General features: G+C 51.3%; 1 protein-coding gene across 3 annotated transcripts in view; it reads left to right on the top strand.

Moving 5' to 3' along the window:
* Positions 1 to 24,368, top strand: part of LOC138570308 (cytosolic phospholipase A2 gamma-like) — a 642,279-nt gene extending 617,911 nt beyond the window's left edge. For 2 of the 3 annotated variants that reach the window (XM_069649085.1, XM_069649084.1), the window contains exons 18-19: positions 7,591 to 7,756; positions 23,796 to 24,368. In XM_069649085.1, coding sequence (XP_069505186.1) covers positions 7,591 to 7,756; positions 23,796 to 23,947 — 318 coding nt within the window. In that variant the 3' untranslated portion in view covers positions 23,948 to 24,368. The remainder of the gene's footprint in view (positions 1 to 7,590; positions 7,757 to 23,795) is intronic. The other variant, XM_069649086.1, reaches the window with a different exon arrangement.
* The last annotated feature ends 436 nt before the right edge of the window (positions 24,369 to 24,804 follow it).

Raw genomic sequence — 24,804 nt, 5'->3', positions numbered from 1 at the left:
CGCAACAAGGCTTCAGTGTAAAGATATAAAAGGTATTTATTTATAACGACACATCTATAGAAAACACTCTGGCACTATTACGGCAAACACTTCAATTACAATTACTCTACGAAGAAAAAGATCAATCCCCCTAACAATATTTCGACAAGTCTAGGTTTTACCAGCATCACTTATTTGCAGACAGAGGTGTATGCTTCAATCTAGATGGCACTTTAGTATTTGTTAGGACGGGAGAGAAAAATAAGCAGGTTACAAAATCAACACGGTTCCAATATGTTACGGACAAATGCAAGGCAAGAAGGCAAGAACCACAGTAGATCATAAAGTTCAGAGGCCAGGCCCACTCGGAGAGAGGCAAGGCGATATGTCCCAAAAGTATCTTAGTGGAAATGCGCTCGAGTCTTTGAAGCAATTGGACCAGTTCAGAACAACACGCTAGAGAAAGCTTGGAGGCGACCCTATGGAGAGGCGAGGATTAAGACACCTCACTCTATCCGGCAACAAGGGAAGCCAGGCGGACACAGTACCTTGATTGTGGAGAGACAGCTCCGGCGGGGGAAGTTGTTCCTGGTGGTGGATGCACGTCCGGTCTTGGCTACGAGAAGAGATGATCTCGTCGTCGAAGGAAAGTTGAAGATCGGTGCACCACCAGGGAAGAGACCAGCCGCGGAGTGCTCCATCACAAGGCACCACCTTTTGGTCGTGGTACAGGGGTAGTGGCTATCCGGTTGCCGAGGTGCTCTGCACGGGCAATTCCACCACTGCGTCCTGGAGCGAAGAAAAAGCAAAGGGGACTGGTTGTTCCCACCAGTCAGGGGAGGAGACTCTCCGGCAGGGAGATCTCCTCTGTCGTCGGGAAGTGGTGAGTCGGTTCAGCAGGGCTCCACCGGAGGTGTCGTCGTTGCAGGTCGGCTCAGCTTTACCCTCGTCGGATTCTTAGGTCCTGTGGCGACTTCTGAAGATCCAGTCCCAAAAGCTCTGCTTTTATGCAGAAAACCCCCATTCATTCAGCCTAGCTGTCACTCAAAACACGCTAAGTGGTGAGCGGGGAGGCTCACCACTTGGGCCAATCACACCAGAGTGCGACCGGAGTTGGCAAGGCAACTCGGTCCAGGGTGCCTAAACCCCCTCCCACACCCCTGTGGTAAACCAGACAGAATGGCACCACTTTGGAGGGTCTCTGTACAGAAGCCCGCCAAAAGTGGAACAAAGGGCTCAACCTTTGGTTTAGGAGTCACAGAGACGAACACAGACGCCATTTTAAAAAGCCGAGTTCTGGCAGAAAATGCCATCCGATAGACTTATTTAAGATAAGTAGACCGGAGGTATGTTAGAGATTAACGAGAAACAGTATCAATCTCTAACAATGGGACGAATCCCATAGGGTTATATTCGGGGTCGAACATAACAAGTAGTTTCCACTGCCACCAGCCAAAACTCGACGAGGGGGGACGGGACAGTGCCCCCTCGAATAACAGACCTAGGAGTAATCGAATTACCCCTACTAGTACGTCCACAATAGGATGGTTTGTACTAGTTCTGTTAGTAAATTTAGGTCTAGTAAAGCCAATGGTGACTTTACATGCCCTGGGAGACAGTAGTCAGTCCCAGGGTATGGAGTCTATGGTGGGGATACTCTAGGACGCCCCAGTGTTACGGCACGGAGGGTGCGGTGTAACACACATAGTAAAACATATGAGACCCTATGGAGTAAAAGACCCCATAGCTCATAGAACACATTGACATTCAAAGGAATTACACACATTCATGTCCAAGAGTGGGAGAAAAAGAGTCTCACTCTTGGCAGGATGGAAAAAACAAACTCCTGAAATCCAGCAAAGCTGCTGGGGGACTCACTAGGTTAGGAAATTCAGCCTAAACAGAGAATTCTCCCTAACATCGCAGATAGCTTCTAACAACCAGGACCAATAATTCACATTACAATTGAGATTTCTAGCACATATTCCATTGGATGACTTCTCTTTTGTTAGACAGGATATTCAGTACCCAAAGGAAAGTCTATCACTTTCTTATAGGACTGGTCCACCACGCTTCTCAAGAACATTGTGATGTGCCTTAGACGCTCAAAATACACAATATCAAATGGTGTCTGCTTCCTCCCGTCCCAACTTTCCACGTAAATGATATGGAAAATGAGCTACCAGCTCAATATAAATATTATGGTATTTCCCCATAATCTGCGAACGGAACGCAGAGCTGGCACTTTTGAGAAGGTATACAGGAGTTTGGAGCAAAGGGAGCCATTTATCTGCACCAAGATATTATATCTAAGTAATACGCAATACGTTGTGCCTATGTCCACACACCCAAATCTTTAATAACCGAAGATCAGACCCTCTGCGGTGAACCCCTCCCAGGACAAGGATGTGGTGTTGTGCGACACAGTCCGCAGGAGACACTGTCATCGATACGTAGTACATTGCGGCTACGTCCATGCATCCAAACATTTAGGAACCGATGATTGGATCCTATGCGGCAAAGCCCTGATGGGACAAGGCCATGGTGTTGTGCAAGGCAGGTGCGCATGAGACGCTGCACATTGATGTCCACACATCCAAACCTTTAAAAAAAAACGAGGATCAGACTCTTTGTGGCAAAGCCCTTTGCCAGACAAGGCTGCAGTGTTGTGTGACGCAGGTGTTTGTCGGTGGAAGGCTAGCAGTGCAGGGTGCAAACGCATGACGCAGCCGTTGACCACCAACCTCCGAAAGGTAAGAAAGGTGTGGAAAGGGGGATACTGCTGCCTACTGAACTACCCGGCTTTTGTGTGTGCTTGCACCTAACCATCTGACATAACGTACTCTCTCTCTGCACATCCCTATGCTCTCCCATTCCAATCTCCTCCTTTTTGATAAGCATCTCCTGCGTCTTATCAACTTACTTCCTTTTCCTCCTGCCAGAATCTCTCTGGCTCCTCCACCGCCTCCTTCTTCCGACACCTCTCTGGCACCCTCCTCTTCCTCCCTGGATACTTTTCCATCTGTCCACCTCCTCTGCCCACTCTTGGGCCCCTCTACCACCTCTGCTGGGCATACCTCAAGCCTGTACCCCTCCACCGAAGTCTTCAAATTTGGCCAACTGCTTCACGTCACTACCCTCAACTCTTGCTCTGCTGTCAAACGCTCCTCTGACATCTGCCACCTCCATCAAGAACTTGAACTGGATGTCTTCACTCCCACCAAGACAGCTCTGTCACATGTTTTGACACTCTCTTCCCTGATGGCTACAAGATCCTCTCTGAACCCAGCACTAACCGTACCGGAGGTGGAGTAGCCCTAATCCTTCCGGAGTGGGCCCTGCATCTGTCATTCCTATGAAGGCCTACTCCTCCTTTGAATGCCTGGTCTGCAAGCTCTCTATCTCTCCTGGCCTCTCTTACTGTGGCCACCATTTACAGGCCACCTGGCCAGGTCATCCTCTTCCTCTCAGAGTGGGCTGCCCCCTTCTCTTCTCTTCTTGTCTCTGCCTCTCAACTTCTCCTCAGAGACTTCAAAATCCACCTGGATGCTTCTAATCCCTCGTTACGGCTCTTTGGTAACCTCTGCGACACTCTCTCTTTCAATTCCACCCTCTGGTTCGACACACTCAGCCGGGCACACCTTGGATGATCTCATCTCCTCAGACATCCTCCTTTTGAACCCTCACCCCTCCTCTCTTGTGGACTGACCACTTTCTGCTCCCATCTCACCTGAAGCTCTCTGGCCCCTGGGGCAAAGCCAACCCCAGCACTGCCACCTACCTTCTCGGACATTCGGCCCATGAAGCGTGTCTCAGTGGAGGCCTTTGCCTCTACTTTCTCCTACGCCTGCGGCACAGCCCTCTCTAACCTGCTTCTTTATATCTCCATCACTCTGGATGTCTTGACCCCGTCATGCAAATCCGTCTGAAGCCTACCTCCAAGTGAACCTTTTGGTACGACTCCGACCTCGCCACCCTAAACTGAAAGTGTAGAGTCGCTGAGAGGAAGTGGAGGGCATCGGGTGCATCCTCTGATGAACTGGCCTGCCACCTGCTCCAAAGGCAGTACAGACTCTCTGCCCTGTCCAAGCCTGCATCTCTGTGGGCTCTAACAACAAGGCCAAACGCTTAAATCTGAAAGGAGCTGGACAATCTATCTGCATTCTCCACCTATCCTGTTCCCTCCCAGGCCCCCTGTACGGCTCTGGCTTCTCACTTCACCACTAAAACTCTGGACATCCTGTCCTCCTTCTCCTCTCCCTCTCCGTCTCTTGGCCCCCTCTGGCTGCCTCTCCCTCTCTTTTCCCCTCTTTCTCTCTGGACCACACCTGATGATGTTTCTAGTCAAGTCCAAGCTTTGAAGCCGTCGTCCAAGCAGGTGCTCCAATGCTCCGCCAGAACAATTAGGCACCACACTGACACTCTCTCTCCAGTCTTGGCTGATTTTTGAAATCACTATTTTGCCACTGGAACTTTTCCCGGTCCCCTCAATCACTCCCTTGTAAAATAAAAAGCCTTTTGCTGATCCTTCCTGTCTGGCAAACTACCGCCTGATCGCTCACTCCTTTCCTGGACAAACTCCTGGAAAGCTGGCTGTCTCCCAGTTTACTCTTCACATTGAATCCTTTGGTTGTCTCAATGACCATCAGTCTGGCTTCAGAGCGCCAGAAGCACGGAAACGGTTCCCTGAACATCTGTGAAGACCTGCTCTCTAACCTTGATTCTAGCCTTCTTTCTGTCCTCGTCCTCCTTGATCTCTCTTCTGGTTTTGACATGGTCAATCATGCCATCCTGATCAATTGTCTTTGTAAGAATCTGGGCATCACGGATCAGGTCCTGACTTGGTTGACCTCCTTCCCCCTGGACCAGCCCTCCCAGGTCCAACTTGGGTCCTTTCTTTGCACCCCCAATCTGACCACATATGGTGTTCACCAGGACTCTAACCTCTCAACCTGGCTCTTCAATGTCTACTTGGCCCCTTTGGCCCATCTTATCTCTACCTTTTCCACTAACTTTTAGTGTTACGCGGATGACACTCAGCTCTCCTTCAGGCTACCCTGAGCCTCCTCACCTCTCTCGCTCATTCCTGACTGTCTATCCGCGATTCAGGAGTGGTCCAACTCCAATATCTCTGCCTTAATGCCAGTAAGACTGAGATTATTCTCATTGGGACCCCTGATCCTGCTTTCCCTTTCTCTGGCCGCCGTGCTTGGGCCCTCTTCCTTCGCCTTCCTGTGAGGCCAGAAACCTCACATCACGGACCTTGCCAAGAAGGCCCACTACCAGCTGCATCTCCTCAGAGGTATTTTCCCTTTTCTCACTTTTCCCCAGAAGCTTACTGTCTCCAGAGCCCTGGTTCTCTCTATGCTGGACTACTGCAACAGCCTCTTTTTCAATCTGCCTTCCTCTAATTTCCACCCTCTGCAACTAATCCAGAACAGGACTGTGATACTTATCCTTGGACTCAAGCCCAGGGACTATCTTTCCACCCCTAAAATCTCTCCAGTGGCTACAAAAATCAAGTTCAAAACCCTCTGCATCGTCCACAATGCTTTCTGGGGCCGGTGCCCAAGCTACTTCCAACTCTCTCTTCCTAAATGCCTTCCTTCTCGAGCCCTTTGCTCAACCACCTCCAACTCTGAGGGTCTGCGCTTCTACAGGCAGAGAGTGGGGGGTGGGGGGGTAGATCGCTCTCCTTTGTAGGTGCCTTCCTCTGGAATGACATTCCTAGCCCTCTCTAACTTGAGCTGGACCAACTGAAGTTCTTGAAGAAGATCAGGACCTTCCTTTTTGCTTCTGCGTTCTCTCTCTCTCTTTCTCTTCCCTGATGACCTAACTGTCTGCTGCGCTGACTGGTTGCCTGTCTATCCTCTGAGTCTCGCTGGGTACCCGGCTCCTCCAGGACCAGTAGCTCCTGCACTGCCTCCGGGCCTACCGCGCACTTAGTGGCTGTTGCTGGAGCCTACAGTCCCCTGCCTCCTTGCACTTACCCCAAACGCTCTGCCCTGGCTGCACTTCACCCTTCCCTCCCCTGCCGCTTCCCCTCCCTGTCCTGTCCTCCCCTGCACTTTGCTATTGCACCAGCACGATCTGAATGACATAAGGCCTAGTCAGATTGTTAGTTTTGTCCTTGCTCCATCTTCCCTCCTGTGTCTTCTCGCGCCTAGAACCACATGTGTATAAGCTTGTTATAAATGACTTATATCATATCAAGTCCTCTGTTCCCACAATCTGATCGTCAAAGTCCTGACTTAGAAGAAATGACTCTGATGTCTCTCTGGAAATCTGGGAAAAGCGCCGTTAAAAAAATAAAAGAAAATTAAAGTTAAAAAACAAGCTTTTTTGGCCTATTCCCCATTGATTTTCCCATATAGAAAAAGTCAAAATGTTGCTCCAGCGCAGAGCCAAGATCCCTGGACGGAATTGGACCAAGTACTAAACAACTTGGGCACAAAGCATTGACATGATTTTCATGACTGTTCTGAGCTCTCCCCTTCTGCCAAAATTATAGCTATTATTCCCATGGTGCTTTGCAGCAGAGACCTCTGCCTTTCACAAATGAAAAAGCTGCCAATTTGTCTTTTTGATGCAAGAGATATTTGTGAATGTTTTCAAAATGTTTTTGAATATCCGAAAAAGAAAAGTAGAAAAAATGCCTTTTGGAAGAGGATAAAAGATGAAATGGCAGAGGAAAGAGGACATCATGTGAAATTGACGAGTTGGGGGTGGGGGCTCTGGAAACCAAGTTCAAAGCTCAAACGTTTGTGTATTTGTGGGGTTATAGAAAACAGGTTTTGGAATGAAAGTGTGTCATACGCACAATAAACAGGAATAGGTTCTAAATATTAGGGGTTATTTGTAGTTCATTACTAATATAACCACGGTTATGGGAAAAAAGATTTTAAAAAAGAGTTTAAAAAAATTAGATTACACAGTGATGTGTAGGGTAACCTATTGGGTCAACATGTCAAGGGGTGCAAATTGGCCCAGTCCAGTGAGCATGAAAGCTGTGCTCACTGGCCATGGCAAAAGGCCCTGGCTAGTGGGCCCGAAACACATGAATATCGGCCACGGCCAATGGCCGTTGCCACCTTGTGCATCCAAAAGCAACATATTGGGGGTACATGGCCCCTTTACATGTTGCCCCAATATCTTTCTTCCGGTTCACCCCCAGTTCAGAGCCACATCAGCAAGGCATTGTGGGTTTGCACTTTAGCCCAAGTGCAAGCCTTTTGCTTTTGTCTTAGAGGGCAGTGCTATTGTATAAATAACGTTATCAACCCAAGACATACAGTTCTCAAAGCTGCAGACAACTGTATACCTGGTTTTACCCTTCTTGTGGGTCTTCGGTCCAGTATAGTCTGACTGCTTTGTAGTTGGAGCATCGGGCTGTGTTTAGCAAACATCGGCACAGTTTAGGGGGGGGTTTAAAAAGTCTATAAAAAAAACTTCCACCTGAAATGTGTATGTTTACGTTGCAGTCATCCGAGTCCTGGTCTCAAGGGGTTAAATATTAAGCGAAATTGGACAAAAACGGCATTTCCTTCTTTATGTTGAATCTGTTTTATGTTCATTAGAAGGGTTGACTCTGATCTCCTTCTCATGTTCCAGACCCTCAAAAAGTCTGCAGAATACTGCAAGCATAACAACATTCCATTCCCAGACATCACTGTGGAGGAGAAGGACGAAAAGACACCATCTGGATGTTACATCTTCAAAGAGCCCAACGCGCCAACCGTGATGCACTTTCCACTTTTCAACTTGGACAATTGTGCAGGTTAGCAGCCAATTTACAGAACATGTTCATCCTTCGTTCGGGCTAGGTGAATGCATGGTCTAATTATTCTTAATTTGGAAAATGTTACTTGAATAGTGGGTTGCACAAAATATAGGACCAAGGAAAGTGACAAGAAAGGAGGAAGCTTGAGGGCATTAGCAGGACATGCAACACAAAAGGCATTACAGTAAGACTATAGTTTAGAGTTGGGCATCTCCCCTGAAAGAGTGCGAGATGGGGCAACACGTGATGAATGGATATGGAGGAATCTGATGAAGTCCCAGATATGTCTTAACAATGGCAAGGGCTGAGGGAATGCTCTAAAGTAGATGGGGAATCTGATGGAGGCTGAGGAGTGATTCTGAGGAAGGATGATGAGCGAAGGTAATGGAGGACGAAGAGGGCATCTGATGGAGGCTGAGGAGTGATTCTGAGGAAGGATGATGAGCGAAGGTAATGGAGGATGAAGAGGGCATCTGATGGAGGCTGAGGAGTGATTCTGAGGAAGGATGATGAGCGAAGGTAATGAAGGATGAAGAGGGCATCTGATGGAGGCTGAGGAGTGATTCTGAGGAAGGATGATGAGCGAAGGTAATAGAGGATGAAGAGGGCATCTGATGGAGGCTGAGGAGTGATTCTGAGGAAGGATGAGTGAAGGTAATGAAGGCTGAAGAGGGCATCTGATGGAGGCTGAGGAGTGATTCTGAGGAAGGATGATGAGCGAAGGTAATGGAGGACGAAGAGGGCATCTGATGGAGGCTGAGGAGTGATTCTGAGGAAGGATGATGAGTGAAGGTAATGAAGGCTGAAGAGGGCATCTGATGGAGGCTGAGGAGTGATTCTGAGGAAGGATGATGAGCGAAGGTAATGGAGGACGAAGAGGGCATCTGATGGAGGCTGAGGAGTGATTCTGAGGAAGGATGATGAGTGAAGGTAATGAAGGCTGAAGAGGGCATCTGATGGAGGCTGAGGAGTGATTCTGAGGAAGGATGATGAGGGAATGTAATGAGGGATGAAGAGGGCATCTGATGGAGGCTGAGGAGTGATTCTGAGGAAGGATGATGAGTGAAGGTAATGAAAGCCACTGAGGGAATCTGATGGAGGCTGAGGAGTGATTCTGAGGAAGGATGATGAGGGAATGTAATGAGGGATGAAGAGGGCATCTGATGGAGGCTGAGGAGTGATTCTGAGGAAGGGGGTGAGTGTAGGTAATGAAGGCTGAAGAGGGCATCTGATGGAGGCTGAGGAGTGATTCTGAGGAAGGATGATCAGTGAAGGTAATGGAGGATGAAGAGGGCATCTGATGGAGGCTGAGGAGTGATTCTGAGGTAGGATGTTGAATGAAGGAAATGAAGGATGAAGAGTGCATCTGATGGAGGCTGAGGAGTGATTCTGAGGAAGGATGTTGAGTGAAGGTAATGAAGGATGAAGAGGGCATCTGATAGAGGCTGAGGAGTGATTCTGAGGAAGGATGATGAGTGAAGGTAATGAAGGCTGAAGAGGGCATCTTATGGAGCCTGAGGAGTGATTCTGAGGAAGGATGGTGAGTGAAGGTAATGGAGGCAGGAGAGTGCATGTGATGGAGGCTGAGGAGTGATTCTGAGGAAAGAAGATGAGTGAAGGTAATGGAGGCAGGAGAGTGCATGTGATGGAGGCTGAGGAGTGATTCTGAGGAAAGAGGATGAGTGAAGGTAAGGAAGCCTGCTGAGTGCATCTGATTAAGGCTCAGGATAATCTGATGGAGGCTGAGGTGGCATTTTCATTAAGGCTGGGGGGGGTATCCAATGAAGCCTGAGTGGTGGTTTGGGTGAAGGCTAAGCAGGGAATCTGATGAAAGCTGAGATGTGCATTTCAATAAGGCTGATGGCCTCATGTGAAGGATGGGTTGTGCACCTGATGAAGGCTTAGGGCTGCACCTGATGAAGGCTTAGGGGTGCACCTGATGAATGCGTAGGGGTACACTGGATGAAGGCTTAGGGCTGCACCTGATGAATGCTTAGGTGTGCAAGGCTTAGGAGTGCACCTGATGAATGCTTAGGGCTGCACCGGATGAAGGCTTAGGGGTACACTGGATGAAGGCTTAGGGCTGCACCCGATGAAGGCTTAGGGCTGCACCTGATGAAGGCTTAGGGCTGCCCCTGATGAAGGCTTAGGGGTGCACCTGATGAATGCTTTGGGGTGCACCTGATGAAGGCTTATGGCTGCACCGGATGAAGGCTTAGGGGTGCACCGGATGAAGGCTTAAGGGTGCACCGGATGAATGCTTAGGGGTGCACCTGATGAAGGCTTAGGGCTGCACCGGATGAAGGCTTAGGGCTGCACCTGATGAATGCTTAGGGTTGCAAGGCTTAAGGGTGCACCTGATGAAGGCTTAGCGGTGCACCTGATGAAGGCTTATGGCTGCACCGGATGAAGGCTTAGGGCTGCACCTGATGAATGCTTAGGGTTGCAAGGCTTAAGGGTGCACCTGATGAAGGCTTAGGGCTGCACCTGATGAAGGCTTAGGGGTGCACCTGATGAATGTTTAGGGGTGCCCCTGATGAAGGCTTAGGGGTGCACCTGATGAATGCTTAGGGTTGCAAGGCTTAATGGTGCACCTGATGAAGGCTTAGGGGTGCACCTGATGAAGGCTTATGGCTGCACCGGATGAAGGCTTAAGGGTGCACCTGATGAAGGCTTAGGGCTGCACCGGATGAAGGCTTAGGGCTGCACCTGATGAAGGCTTAGGGGTGCACCCGATGAAGGATTGGGGCTGCACCCGATTAAGGCTTAGGGCTGCACCGGATGAAGGCTTAGGGGTACAAGGCTTAGGAGTGCACCTGATGAATGCTTAGGGCTGCACCGGATGAAGGCTTAGGGCTGCACCTGATGAAGGCTTAGGGCTGCCCCTGATGAAGGCTTAGGGCTGCCCCTGATGAAGGCTTAGGGCTGCCCCTGCCCCTGATGAAGGCTTAGGGGTGCACCTGATGAAGGCTTAGGGGTGCACCTGATGAAGGCTTAGGAGTGCACCGGATGAAGGCTTAAGGGTGCACCGGATGAAGGCTTAAGGGTGCACCTGATGAAGGCTTAGGGGTGCACCTGATGAAGGCTTAGGGCTGCACCGGATGAAGGCTTAGGGCTGCACCTGATGAAGGCTTAGGGCTGCACTGATGAAGGCTTAGGGCTGCCCCTGATGAAGGCTTAGGGGTGCACCGGATGAAGGCTTAAGGGTGCACCAGATGAATGCTTAGCGGTGCACCTGATGAAGGCTTATGGCTGCACCGGATGAAGGCTTAAGGGTGCACCTGATGAAGGCTTAGGGGTGCACCTGATGAAGGCTTAGGGGTGCACCGGATGAAGGCTTAGGGCTGCACCTGATGAAGGCTTAGGGGTGCACCCGATGAAGGATTGGGGCTGCACCCGATGAAGGCTTAGGGCTGCACCGGATGAAGGCTTAGGGGTGCAAGGCTTAGGAGTGCACCTGATGAAGGCTTAGGGCTGCACCGGATGAAGGCTTAGGGCTGCACCTGATGAAGGCTTAGGGCTGCCCCTGATGAAGGCTTAGGGCTGCCCCTGATGAAGGCTTAGGGCTGCCCCTGATGAAGGCTTAGGACTGCCCCTGATGAAGGCTTAGGGCTGCCCCTGATGAAGGCTTAGGAGTGCACCTGATGAATGCTTAGGGCTGCACCGGATGAAGGCTTAGGGGTACACTGGATGAAGGCTTAGGGCTGTACCAGATGAAGGCTTAGGGTTGCACCTGATGAAGGCTTAGGGCTGCCCCTGATGAAGGCTTAGGGCTGCCCCTGATGAAGGCTTAGGGGTGCACCTGATGAATGCTTAGGGTTGCACCTGATGAAGGCTTAGGGGTGCACCTGATGAATGCTTAGGTTTGCACCCAATGAAGGATTGGGGCTGCACCCGATGAAGGCTTAGGGCTGTACTGGATGAAGGCTTAGGGGTGCAAGGCTTAGGAGTGCACCTGATGAATGCTTAGGGCTGCACCGGATGAAGGCTTAGGGCTGCCCCTGATGAAGGCTTAGGGCTGCCCCTGATGAAGGCTTAGGGGTGCACCAGATGAAGGCTTAGGGGTGCACCTGATGAAGGCTTAGGGCTGCACCGGATGAAGGCTTAGGGCTGCCCCTGATGAAGGCTTAAGGGTGCACCGGATGAAGGCTTAAGGGTGCACCTGATGAAGGCTTAGGGCTGCACCGGATGAAGGCTTAGGGCTGCACCTGATGAATGCTTAGGGTGCACCGGATGAAGGCTTAAGGGTGCACCTGATGAAGGCTTAGGGGTACACTGGATGAAGGCTTAGGGCTGCACCCGATGAAGGCTTAGGGCTGCACCTGATGAAGGCTTAGGGCTGCCCCTGATGAAGGCTTAGGGGTGCACCTGATGAATGCTTAGGGGTGCACCTGATGAAGGCTTATGGCTGCACCGGATGAAGGCTTAGGGGTGCACCGGATGAAGGCTTAAGGGTGCACCGGATGAATGCTTAGGGGTGCACCTGATGAAGGCTTAGGGCTGCACCGGATGAAGGCTTAGGGCTGCACCTGATGAATGCTTAGGGTTGCAAGGCTTAAGGGTGCACCTGATGAAGGCTTAGCGGTGCACCTGATGAAGGCTTATGGCTGCACCGGATGAAGGCTTAGGGCTGCACCTGATGAATGCTTAGGGTTGCAAGGCTTAAGGGTGCACCTGATGAAGGCTTAGGGCTGCACCTGATGAAGGCTTAGGGGTGCACCTGATGAATGTTTAGGGGTGCCCCTGATGAAGGCTTAGGGGTGCCCCTGATGAAAGCTTAGGGGTGCACCTGATGAATGCTTAGGGTTGCAAGGCTTAATGGTGCACCTGATGAAGGCTTAGGGGTGCACCTGATGAAGGCTTATGGCTGCACCGGATGAAGGCTTAAGGGTGCACCTGATGAAGGCTTAGGGCTGCACCGGATGAAGGCTTAGGGCTGCACCTGATGAAGGCTTAGGGGTGCACCCGATGAAGGATTGGGGCTGCACCCGATTAAGGCTTAGGGCTGCACCGGATGAAGGCTTAGGGGTACAAGGCTTAGGAGTGCACCTGATGAATGCTTAGGGCTGCACCGGATGAAGGCTTAGGGCTGCACCTGATGAAGGCTTAGGGCTGCCCCTGATGAAGGCTTAGGGCTGCCCCTGATGAAGGCTTAGGGCTGCCCCTGCCCCTGATGAAGGCTTAGGGGTGCACCTGATGAAGGCTTAGGGGTGCACCTGATGAAGGCTTAGGAGTGCACCGGATGAAGGCTTAAGGGTGCACCGGATGAAGGCTTAAGGGTGCACCTGATGAAGGCTTAGGGGTGCACCTGATGAAGGCTTAGGGCTGCACCGGATGAAGGCTTAGGGCTGCACCTGATGAAGGCTTAGGGCTGCACTGATGAAGGCTTAGGGCTGCCCCTGATGAAGGCTTAGGGGTGCACCGGATGAAGGCTTAAGGGTGCACCAGATGAATGCTTAGCGGTGCACCTGATGAAGGCTTATGGCTGCACCGGATGAAGGCTTAAGGGTGCACCTGATGAAGGCTTAGGGGTGCACCTGATGAAGGCTTAGGGGTGCACCGGATGAAGGCTTAGGGCTGCACCTGATGAAGGCTTAGGGGTGCACCAGATGAAGGATTGGGGCTGCACCCGATGAAGGCTTAGGGCTGCACCGGATGAAGGCTTAGGGGTGCAAGGCTTAGGAGTGCACCTGATGAAGGCTTAGGGCTGCACCGGATGAAGGCTTAGGGCTGCACCTGATGAAGGCTTAGGGCTGCCCCTGATGAAGGCTTAGGGCTGCCCCTGATGAAGGCTTAGGGCTGCCCCTGATGAAGGCTTAGGACTGCCCCTGATGAAGGCTTAGGGCTGCCCCTGATGAAGGCTTAGGAGTGCACCTGATGAATGCTTAGGGCTGCACCGGATGAAGGCTTAGGGGTACACTGGATGAAGGCTTAGGGTTGCACCTGATGAAGGCTTAGGGCTGCCCCTGATGAAGGCTTAGGGCTGCCCCTGATGAAGGCTTAGGGGTGCACCTGATGAATGCTTAGGGTTGCACCTGATGAAGGCTTAGGGGTGCACCTGATGAATGCTTAGGTTTGCACCCAATGAAGGATTGGGGCTGCACCCGATGAAGGCTTAGGGCTGCACTGGATGAAGGCTTAGGGGTGCAAGGCTTAGGAGTGCACCTGATGAATGCTTAGGGCTGCACCGGATGAAGGCTTAGGGCTGCCCCTGATGAAGGCTTAGGGCTGCCCCTGATGAAGGCTTAGGGGTGCACCAGATGAAGGCTTAGGGGTGCACCTGATGAAGGCTTAGGGCTGCACCGGATGAAGGCTTAGGGCTGCCCCTGATGAAGGCTTAAGGGTGCACCGGATGAAGGCTTAAGGGTGCACCTGATGAAGGCTTAGGGGTGCACCTGATGAAGGCTTAGGGCTGCACCGGATGAAGGCTTAGGGCTGCACCTGATGAATGCTTAGGGTTGCAAGGCTTAAGGGTACACCTGATGAAGGCTTAGGGCTGCACCTGATGAAGGCTTAGGGGTGCACCTGATGAATGCTTAGGGTTGCCCCTGATGAAGGCTTAGGGGTGCCCCTGATGAAGGCTTAGGGGTGCACCTGATGAATGCTTAGGGTTGCAAGGCTTAAGGGTGCACCTGATGAAGGCTTAGGCGTGCACCTGATGAAGGCTTATGGCTGCACCGGATGAAGCCTTAAGGGTGCACCTGATGAAGGCTTAGGGGTGCACCTGATGAAGGCTTAGGGCTGCACCGGATGAAGGCTTAGGGCTGCACCTGATGAAGGCTTAGGGGTGCACCCGATGAAGGATTGGGGCTGCACCCGATTAAGGCTTAGGGCTGCACCGGATGAAGGCTTAGGGGTGCAAGGCTTAGGAGTGCACCTGATGAATGCTTAGGGCTGCACCGGATGAAGGCTTAGGGCTGCACCTGATGAAGGCTTAGGGCTGCCCCTGATGAAGGCTTAGGGGTGCACCTGATGAAGGCTTAGGGGTGCACCTGATGAAGGCTTATGGCTGCACCGGATGAAGGCTTAGGAGTGCACCGGATGAAGGCTTAAGGGTGCACCGGATGAAGGCTTAAGGGTGCACCTGATGAAGGCTTAGGGCTGCACCGGATGAAGGCTTAGGGCTGCACCGGATGAAGGCTTACGGCTGCACCTGATGAATGCTTAGGGTTGCAAGGCTTAAGGGTGCACCTGATGAAGGCTTAGGGCTGCACCTGATGAAGGCTTAGGGGTGCACCTGATGAATGCTTAGGGCTGCACCGGATGAAGGCTCAGGGCTGCCCCTGATGAAGGCTTAGGGCTGCCCCTGATGAAGGCTTAGGGCTGCCCCTGATGAAGGCTTAGGGGTGCACCGGATGAAGGCTTATGGCTGCACCGGATGAAGGCTTAGGAGTGCACCGGATGAAGGCTTAAGGGTGCACCTGATGAAGGCTTAGGGGTGCACCTGATGAAGGCTTAGTGCTGCACCAGATGAAGGCTTAGGGCTGCACCTGATGAATGCTTAGGGTTGCAAGGCTTAAGGGTGCACCTGATGAAGGCTTAGGGCTGCACCTGATGAAGGCTTAGGGCTGCACCTGATGAAGGCTTAGGGGTGCACCTGATGAATGCTTAGGGTTGCCCCTGATGAAGGCTTAGGGGTGCCCCTGATGAAGGCTTAGGGGTGCCCCTGATGAAGGCTTAGGGGTGCACCTGATGAAGGCTTAAGGGAGCACCTGATGAAGGCTTAGGGGTGCACCTGATGAAGGCTTAGGGGTGCACCCGATGAAGGATTGGGGCTGTACCCGCTTAAGGGTGCACCTGATGAAGGCTTAGGGGTGCACCTGATGAAGGCTTATGGCTGCACCTGATGAATGCTTAGGGCTGCACCTGATGAAGGCTTAGGGCTGCACCTGATGAAGGCTTAGGGGTGCACCCGATGAAGGATTGGGGCTGCACCCGATTAAGGCTTAGGGCTGCACCGGATGAAGGCTTAGGGGTGCAAGGCTTAGGAGTGCACCTGATGAATGCTTAGGGGTGCACCTGATGAAGGCTTAGGGGTGCACCTGATGAAGGCTTAGGGCTGCACCGGATGAAGGCTTAGGGCTGCACCTGATGAAGGCTTAGGGGTGCACCCGATGAAGGATTGGGGCTGCACCCGATTAAGGCTTAGGGGATCACCGGATGAAGGCTTAGGGGTGCAAGGCTTAGGAGTGCACCGGATGAAGGCTTAGGGCTGCACCTGATGAAGGCTTAGGGCTGCCCCTGATGAAGGCTTAGGGGTGCACCTGATGAAGGCTTAGGGGTGCACCTGATGAAGGCTTATGGCTGCACCGGATGAAGGCTTAGGAGTGCACCGGATGAAGGCTTAAGAGTGCACCGGATGAAGGCTTAAGGGTGCACCTGATGAAGGCTTAGGGGTGCACCTGATGTAGGCTTAGGGCTGCACCGGATAAAGGCTTAGGGCTGCACCTGATGAATGCTTAGGGTTGCAAGGCTTAAGGGTGCACCTGATGAAGGCTTAGGGCTGCACCTGATGAAGGCTTAGGGCTGCACCGGATGAATGCTTAGGGCTGCACCGGATGAAGGCTTAGGGCTGCCCCTGATGAAGGCTTAGGGCTGCCCCTGATGAAGGCTTAGGGCTGCCCCTGATGAAGGCTTAGGGGTGCACCTGATGAAGGCTTATGGCTGCACCGGATGAAGGCTTAGGAGTGCACCGTATGAAGGCTTAATGGTGCACCGGATGAAGGCTTAAGGGTGCACCTGATGAAGGCTTAGTGCTGCACCGGATGAAGGCTTAGGGCTGCACCTGATGAATGCTTAGGGTTGCAAGGCTTAAGGGTGCACCTGATGAAGGCTTAGGGCTGCACCTGATGAAGGCTTAGGGCTGCACCTGATGAAGGCTTAGGGGTGCACCTGATGAATGCTTAGGGTTGCCCCTGATGAAGGCTTAGGGGTGCCCCTGATGAAGGCTTAGGGGTGCACCTGATGAAGGCTTATGGCTGCACCGGATGAAGGCTTAAGGGAGCACCTGATGAAGGCTTAGGGGTGCACCTGATGAAGGCTTAGGGGTGCACCCGATGAAGGATTGGGGCTGTACCCGCTTAAGGGTGCACCTGATGAAGGCTTAGGGGTGCACCTGATGAAGGCTTATGGCTGCACCTGATGAAGGCTTATGGCTGCACCTGATGAATGCTTAGGGCTGCACCTGATGAAGGCTTAGGGCTGCACCTGATGAAGGCTTAGGGCTGTCCCTGATGAAGGCTTAGGGCTTCCCCTGATGAAGGCTTAGGGCTTCCCCTGATGAAGGCTTAGGGGTGCACCTGATGAAGGCTTATGGCTGCACCGGATGAAGGCTTAGGAGTGCACCTGATGAATGCTTAGGGCTACCCCTGATGAAGGCTTAGGGCTGCCCCTGATGAAGGCTTAGGGCTGCCCCTGATGAAGGCTTAGGGCTGCCCCTGATGAAGGCTTAGGGTTGCACCTGATGAAGGCTTAGGGCTGCCCCTGATGAAGGCTTAGGGCTGCCCCTGATGAAGGCTTAGGGCTGCACTGGATGAAGGCTTAGGGTTGCACCTGATGAAGGCTTAGGGCTGCACCGGATGAAGGCTTAGGGGTGCAAGGCTTAGGAATGCACCTGATGAATGCTTAGGGCTGCACCGGATGAAGGCTTAGGGCTGCCCATGATGAAGGCTTAGGGCTGCCCCTGATGAAGGCTTAGGGCTGCCCCTGATGAAGGCTTAGGGCTGCCCCTGATGAAGGCTTAGGGCTGCCCCTGATGAAGGCTTAGGAGTGCACATGATGAATGCTTAGGGCTGCACCGGATGAAGGCTTAGGGCTGCCCCTGATGACGGCTTAGGGCTGCCCCTGATGAAGGCTTATGGCTGCACCGGATGAAGGCTTAGGGCTGCCCCTGATGAAGGCTTAGGGGTGCCCCTGATGAAGGCGTAGGGGTGCACCTGATGAAGGCTTATGGCTGCACCGGATGAAGGCTTAAGGGTGCACCTGATGAAGGCTTAGGGGTGCACCTGATGAAGGCTTAGGGCTGCACCGGATGAAGGCTTAGGGCTGCACCGGATGAAGGCTTAGGGCTGCACCGGATGAAGCCTTAGGGGTGCACCTGATGAATGCTTAGGGTTGCAAGGCTTAATGGTGCACCTGATGAAGGCTTAGGGCTGCACCGGATGAAGGCTTAGGGGTGCACCTGATGAATGCTTAGGGCTGCACCGGATGAAGGCTTAAGGGTGCACCTGATGAAGGCTTAGGGCTGCACCGGATGAAGGCTTAGGGGTGCATCTGATGAATGCTTAGGGTTGCAAGGCTTAAGGGTGCACCTGATGAAGGCTTAGGGCTGCACCGGATGAAGGCTTAGGGGTGCACCTGATGAATGCTTAGGGCTGCACCGGATGAAGGCTTAAGGGTGCACCTGATGAAGGCTTAGGGGGTGCACCTGATCAAGGCTTATGGCTGCACCGGATGAAGGCTTAAGGGTGCACCTGATGAAGGCTTAGGGGTGCACCTGATGAAGGCTTAGGGCTGCACCGGATGAAGGCTTAGGGGTACACCCGATGACGGATTGGGGCTGCACCCGATGACGGATTGGGGCTGCACCCGATGAAGGTTTCGGGCTGCACCTGATGACGGCTTTGGGCTGCACCTGATGACGGCTTTGGGCTGCACCTGATGACGGCTTTGGGCTGCACCTGATGACGGCTTTGGGCTGCACCCGATGACGGCTTAGGGCTGCACCCGATTAAGGCTTAGGGCTGCCTCCGATTAAGGCTTAGGGCTGCACCTGATCAAGCTGAGCAGGGCATTTGAGGAAGGAGGAGGGCATCTGATGAAGATTGATGCTGGCTTCTTATGAAGGCAGAGGGAGCAAACATTAAAGTCTGAAGACTAGATCTCATGAAGGCAGGAGAAAAGAATAGCCCAGAGTATCCTGGAGAGGGCTTTGCTTCCCAGAGCAGACAAAGTTAAAACCACTGATAGAGCTGAGAGGGGGAGCAAGATTCCCCAGCTACAATCGAGGCAGTAACACCTAAAGCCTGTGGGGAAGCACTGAGATTATTCCAGACCTGTCTATTGCCAAAAGGAATGATCCCGTGCTAAGGTGGCCACTTAGGAACAGCCAAGACACAGGCACAAATATTAAGCCTCTTCTATTTGCCAGGAGTCTATGCCAATGTGAAGAACTTTGTGCTTACTTCACTCCAGGTCAGATGCTCATTCTGTAACCCATCCTTCTCGTGCCCATCGCTTTATCTAGAGATGGAGGTTGTGCGTTTACTTACACCGCTGGCATGGTGCATTAAGAACCATTTCCAGTTCAGGCAATCCTTGAATAACCCTATTATTTACACACCAGGTTGCCTAGCCTAGTAGTGATATCCTGGCACCAAAATACCCGTGGGTGAATGTGCGCGTTATAAATATGCCTAACATAACATAACATGAAGGCATGCTTCAGAACCTTTCCTCAGGGCTCCGTGCCCCTGCAACGCAGAGTGAGATGCTCCTTCTCTACTGAAAAATGATGCTAAAAAGAGGTCAGGAGTGGAAGCACCCCCAATCATGTGAATGCCCCCCGTGAGACACTCGCCACCTGGTCATCTTGTGATACCCTCATGAGATTGCCCATTTACCTGGTGGCATACTGTGAGACGACCAGGATCTCACAAGTACCACCTCCGTTTTGTAGGTACATTTTGGACAATCTTAAAAGCTGCTTCCCAGCAGAGGGGGGAATGCCCCCATACTAACATGTGGATGTGTAAAATGTTAAGGTCTCCAATTGGTGTTATCTGCTGCGTGGGCTCGCGGGAGGCCACGCAGAGAGTGCTAGGCCCTCACAGCATCTGGAAACCTGTTTTTCACTTTGAGTTTGGGAAGATTCTTCCGTCCCTCTCTTGGAACTATACCCAGGCTACCCATTCTTCTTCTTTTCTCTTACACGTCCGGGCAAATACATGTGGACTAAACCTACTGCTCAGAGAGGCCAGACTCCAGCAGTAGCCTTTTAATGAGGGATTCAGAGTGAAAATGTCTTCAGGAATGTCTCGAATAGCAAATTTATAGAATTGATGAAACCGAAACTACCCTGTCCAGACTCATTCCAGAATGTTAGTACTTTGGTTGCGCATTTATCGACTGCAATTAATGAAGTCACCGAGGTATTGGCTCCTGAAAATTCAAAGCCATTAAACCTGAATCACTAAAACACGATTGGTTTAACGATGCTTGCGTCCAGATTACAGAAAAAACCTGCAAAAGAAACTGGTGCAAAAACCCTACCGCTGAAACCCATGCTAAATATCAAAATGCAGTCAATAATTATCATTGCAAAAAAATCTTGATCCGTTGACCAAAGAATATGCAATGCTAAATCAAGATCTCGGGAACTATTGAAAGTCCTGAAAGAGGTTGATGGGAAAAGCACTACTCCTAATACCATCAAACAGGATTTTGGGTGGTGTCAATCAATCCAAGGTGAGTCCTCAAACAAAATTCTTGATCATAAAAAGACTATCCAAACGAAAAAGCAACTATAAGGGGAGACGAATGCTGGTTCTCTTGACCCTCCTACTAACATGCGTAAATCAGAGTTTAACTTTAAACAGTACACAGAAACTGAGATATTAAGAATCGTGAAATACTTGGAACCTACCCCCTGTAGGGGTGATATTTGCCCAGCCAGCATTATTAAAGAAAACCGGTCTGGTCTCATAGCTGCCAGAAGCATGGAAACTGCTCTCCATGAAGACCTGCTCTCCAACCTTGACTCTAACACCCCCTGTGTCCTCATCTTGCTTGATCTCTCTTCTGCCTTTGACACTGTCAACCATGCCATCCTGCTTAATTGTCTCCGTGATAACCTTGGTATCACCGGTCAGGCCCTGGAGTGGCTGAATTCCTTCCTCTGACCGACCCTCCCAGGTCCAACTTGGGTCCTTCCTCTCAGCTATCTTTTTCTCTACCTGTGGTGTCCACCAGGGGTCTAACCTCTCTCCATGGCTCGTCAACCTCTACCTGGTACTTCTTGCCCACCGCATTGCCGCTTTCTGCCCTGACTTTCAGTGCTATGCGGATGACACTCTGCTCATTTTCAGGCTACCTCCAGCCTCCTCTCCTCCTTCCCTCATCTCTGTCTGTCTGCTATCTAGGAGTGGTGTGCCACCAATTACCTCTGCCTTAATACCAGTAAGACTGAGATTCTCCTCATCGGCACACCCACTCCCTCCTTTCCCATCACACTCTGGCTGGCCTTGTTTGGCCCTCCTGTTCCCACCTGTGAGGCTAAAAACCTCGGGGTCATCTTCGACTCCACATTCTCCTTCTCTCCACACATCTCTGATGTCTCCAAGAAGTTACACTACCAGCTGCACCTCCTCATATGTTTTCTTCCTTTCCTCTCCTTCCCCCAGAAGCTCACTGTCTCCAGAGCTCTGGTTCTCTCTAGGCTGGACTATTGCAACAACCTCTTTCTAAATCAGCCTGCCTATACTCTCCGCCTTCTGCAACTCATCCAAAACAGGACTGCGAGACTTGTACTTGGCCTCAAGCCCAGGGATCCTATCTCTCCAGGACTGAAATCTCTGCACTGGCTCCCAGTGGCTGCGAGGATTAAGTTCAAAACCATTTGCATTGTCCACAAGGCCTTCTGGGGTTTGGGGCCCCAATATCTTCAACTCTCTCTTCCTAAATATCTCCCTTCTCAAGCTCTTCACTCATCTGCCTCCAACTCCCTAAGGGTCCGTCGCTTCACCAAGCAACGAGTTGGGGGTAGATCTCTCTCTTCGGCTGGGGCCTCCCTCTGGACCAGCCTTTCTGCCTCCCTGAAACATGAGGAGAACGATCTTCGGTTCCGGAAGCACCTTAAAACCGTCCTCTTTGCTTCTGCTTTCTCTCCCCCTCTCCCCGGCTGAAGTCCTTCTGATACTGTTACTGACAGGTTTCCTGGCCACCCATCTGATCTCGGGACCAGCCCTGACAGTTGCCCGCCTGCACTGCCTCCCTGGCAACCCCTGCACCTGGGGACTGTTTTCTGTATCCCTACTGTCCCCCACCAGCACTTTGTCTGCACTCACCCTGCACTTGCCACCAGCTGTCCGGTCTTTATTTATCTTGTTATTTATTATCCTATGTACTGCACTTCCCCTTCCCCCGCCCCCCTGCACTTTCCTTTCCACCGCTTCCCCTGCACTTGCTCGATCTGAATGACATCTGGCCTAGTAAGATCGTTGTCTGTCTTCTCCCTCCCTTGCCTCATTGCGCCTTGAAACACTTGTGCATAGGCACGTTATAAATGTCATATATCATTTCTCACCCCTTGGATCACAAAGATGGTTAATTTATCATTTCTGGAGGGAGTGGTTCCTTCCACACTTAAAGAAGTTAGGGTAACTCCCCTTCTGAAAAAGAGCTTATTGGATCCAGCCTTAGCCAAAAACTACTGGTCTATTGCAAATGTCCCCTTTCTCCGCAAAATCCTTGGCAAAGGGGACTCTCTGCAATTCCAGGAATTTGTGGAGCAAATCAACAACTTGGGCTTGTACCAGTCTGGCTTTCGGGCAATCACGGGACCGAGGCAACGCTGGCAGTTATAGAGGGTGGAGGTCACCCAGTCCTGTTGATGCTTTTGGACCCCTCAGCAGCCTTTGACCTTGTCGACAAGTTAAAAGACATAGCTGGTTGTTTCTCAAAAGACCTTGGACTGGATTTCATCCTTTCTTAGCCCTCGAATATCACGAGTGGCAGTAGAGGGGGTCCAATCGGGCCCAGATGTCATCAATGCTGGAGTATCTCAGGGGTCCTGCATTTCCTTATCTCTGTGAAATGTCTATATACGACCTCTTCTTGACATGCTTGGCCATCTGGGAGTCCGGTACACCAACTACGCTGATGATACTCAGGTGGTCTTTCAGCTTTTTGGGTATTTTGAAAAGGATTCTGCAAATATCAATGCAGTCTACAGGGCTATTCAGTCGAGGATGATGGCCAACTCACTGGTTTCAATGACAAGAAAATGGAGCTACTTATAGTGGCTACTGCCCAGAACACTGGGGGGTCTACCTGGACGCAGAGCTTAAAATGAAAGTCCATGTATCCCGCATTCGAGCAGCCTGTGGGTACGTGATTAAACTCCTTAATCGGATTAGGCCCTACATTTCATTCTCAACCAGATCCATAGTTGCCTCGGCTCTGATTCATTCAAGGCTTGATTATTACAAAAGCCTTCTGTCGGGTACCACTAAGACCAATATACAATCTCTACAACGTGTTCAGAACAGCGCTGTTCACGCTGTTCTTGGCGTACATATGATCATGTCTCCAACTCCAGGAAGGTGCTGCACTGGCACCTGTGGGACATCGGATCTCAGAACCTGTCCCGGGCCTATAAATGCTGGTCCTCCACCGCCCCTGTTTATTTGAAGAAACAGCTGTCTGTCGATCTCCGGGCGCGCTCCCTGTGCTCAGGAGATCTTCACAAATGTAAACTGACTCGCTTCAAGTTGGCAAAATTCGGGGGCTGTAGCTTCTCAGTGTGGGACCTCAGACAATGGAACTCCCTCCCACTCGCAATAAGGACTAGCAACACGCTATCAGGATTTACAAAAGCTCTTAAAACTCGTCTATTTGGTTTACTCGCTGGCCAATGCCTTGCCCTTTCCTGCGTATACTCTGCTTCTCTCCTGTCACCCGTTCTGCTGTATTGTCTTTCTGTGCACCCTCGAGGCCCACGGGCATGCAGCACATCCCAGAAATAAATAAATAAAACCCCTCTTCATCCCGCTTCCCTATTAGCAAGCCAGCTCATGTATGTTTAATTATGATTCTGCTATAACCAGAAGAACTGTTTGATCTGTGAGCCATTGTGTAGATATTATTCCTGCAAAATCAGGTGCCTTTTATTTGTTACACGTCAGAGGGGCACTGGCGTTTGCCCTGAGGTTTTCGGCAGTGTCTTTGTGTAGGCGGTTGTTCCATGGAGATATCATGAGACCCATCTGCCATCCTCTGATGTCTATGGCCATGTACTTACTCATGCTTTCTTTCTCAGGCGACATAGAGAAGTACAGGAGCACCTTCTCGACATTCCAGACTAGCTATGGCAAAAAGAACCTGGACGATCTTCTGCGGGTGTCCAAGCTGAACGTACAGAAGCATACAGACAAGATTCTCCACGAGCTCCAGCTGGCGGTCCACGCCTGATGGCGGAGAAGGCCAGCACTGGAAGAAAGAAGAGCATCCAGCTCCTGGGACTCTTCCCTTTCTGCTCTAGAATGAGCTTCTCTTCCTTTCAAGGGTGGAGGGTCTTCTGCTCTGGGATCTGCGGCTGGCTGGCGCTCTCTGGGTCCTAATGCCACACATTACATCACCTCCCAATGGCTACCCAGTGCAATATGATTTCCTGTCTAGGCTTTTGGGAGAGTTTACCAAGGTTGATATGCAAAAAAGGGAATCTGGCAATCAGTTTCCTCAGGAAGGGGCTTGGGGATGGAGTGAAATGAATAAATGTCTGCCACATCACTCATGGACAGTTTTGCTCTTTAGAAAAACAATGCACCTTTTCAGAAAATTGCATCTGCTGCAAAGAATGTATGTCGCATAAAAAATAAACAGTTGGGCAATACCATTAGTCAAATAATATGATGCTGAGGCCACTTGGCAGAGGAGGCTCTGCCTTAAGGATTGTTGTGCAATTAAGTGGCAGCTGGTGCGTGTTACAGCACAGTGGCCCATCACATTAGTCAGAGCGCATGTTACAGCACAGTGGCCCATCACATTAGTCAGAGCGCATGTTACAGCATAGTGGCCCATCACATTGGTCAGAACGCGTGTTACAGCACAGTGGCCCATCACATTAGTCAGAGCTTGTGTTACAGCACAGTGGCCCATCATATTGATCAGAACACGTGTTACAGCACAGTGGCCCATCACATTGGTCAGAACGCGTGTTACAGCACAGTGGCCCATCACATTGGTCAGAGCGCGTGTTACAGCACAGTGGCCCATCACATTAGTCAGAGCGCATGTTACAGCACAGTGGCCCATCATATTGATCAGAA

Source organism: Ambystoma mexicanum, chromosome 2q, assembly GCF_040938575.1.
Source record: "Ambystoma mexicanum isolate Mex_15411 chromosome 2q, UKY_AmexF1_1, whole genome shotgun sequence".
Classification (NCBI taxonomy): domain Eukaryota; kingdom Metazoa; phylum Chordata; class Amphibia; order Caudata; family Ambystomatidae; genus Ambystoma; species Ambystoma mexicanum.
Note: the sequence above shows the minus strand (reverse complement) of the source record. Positions and strands in the feature narration are given on the sequence as shown.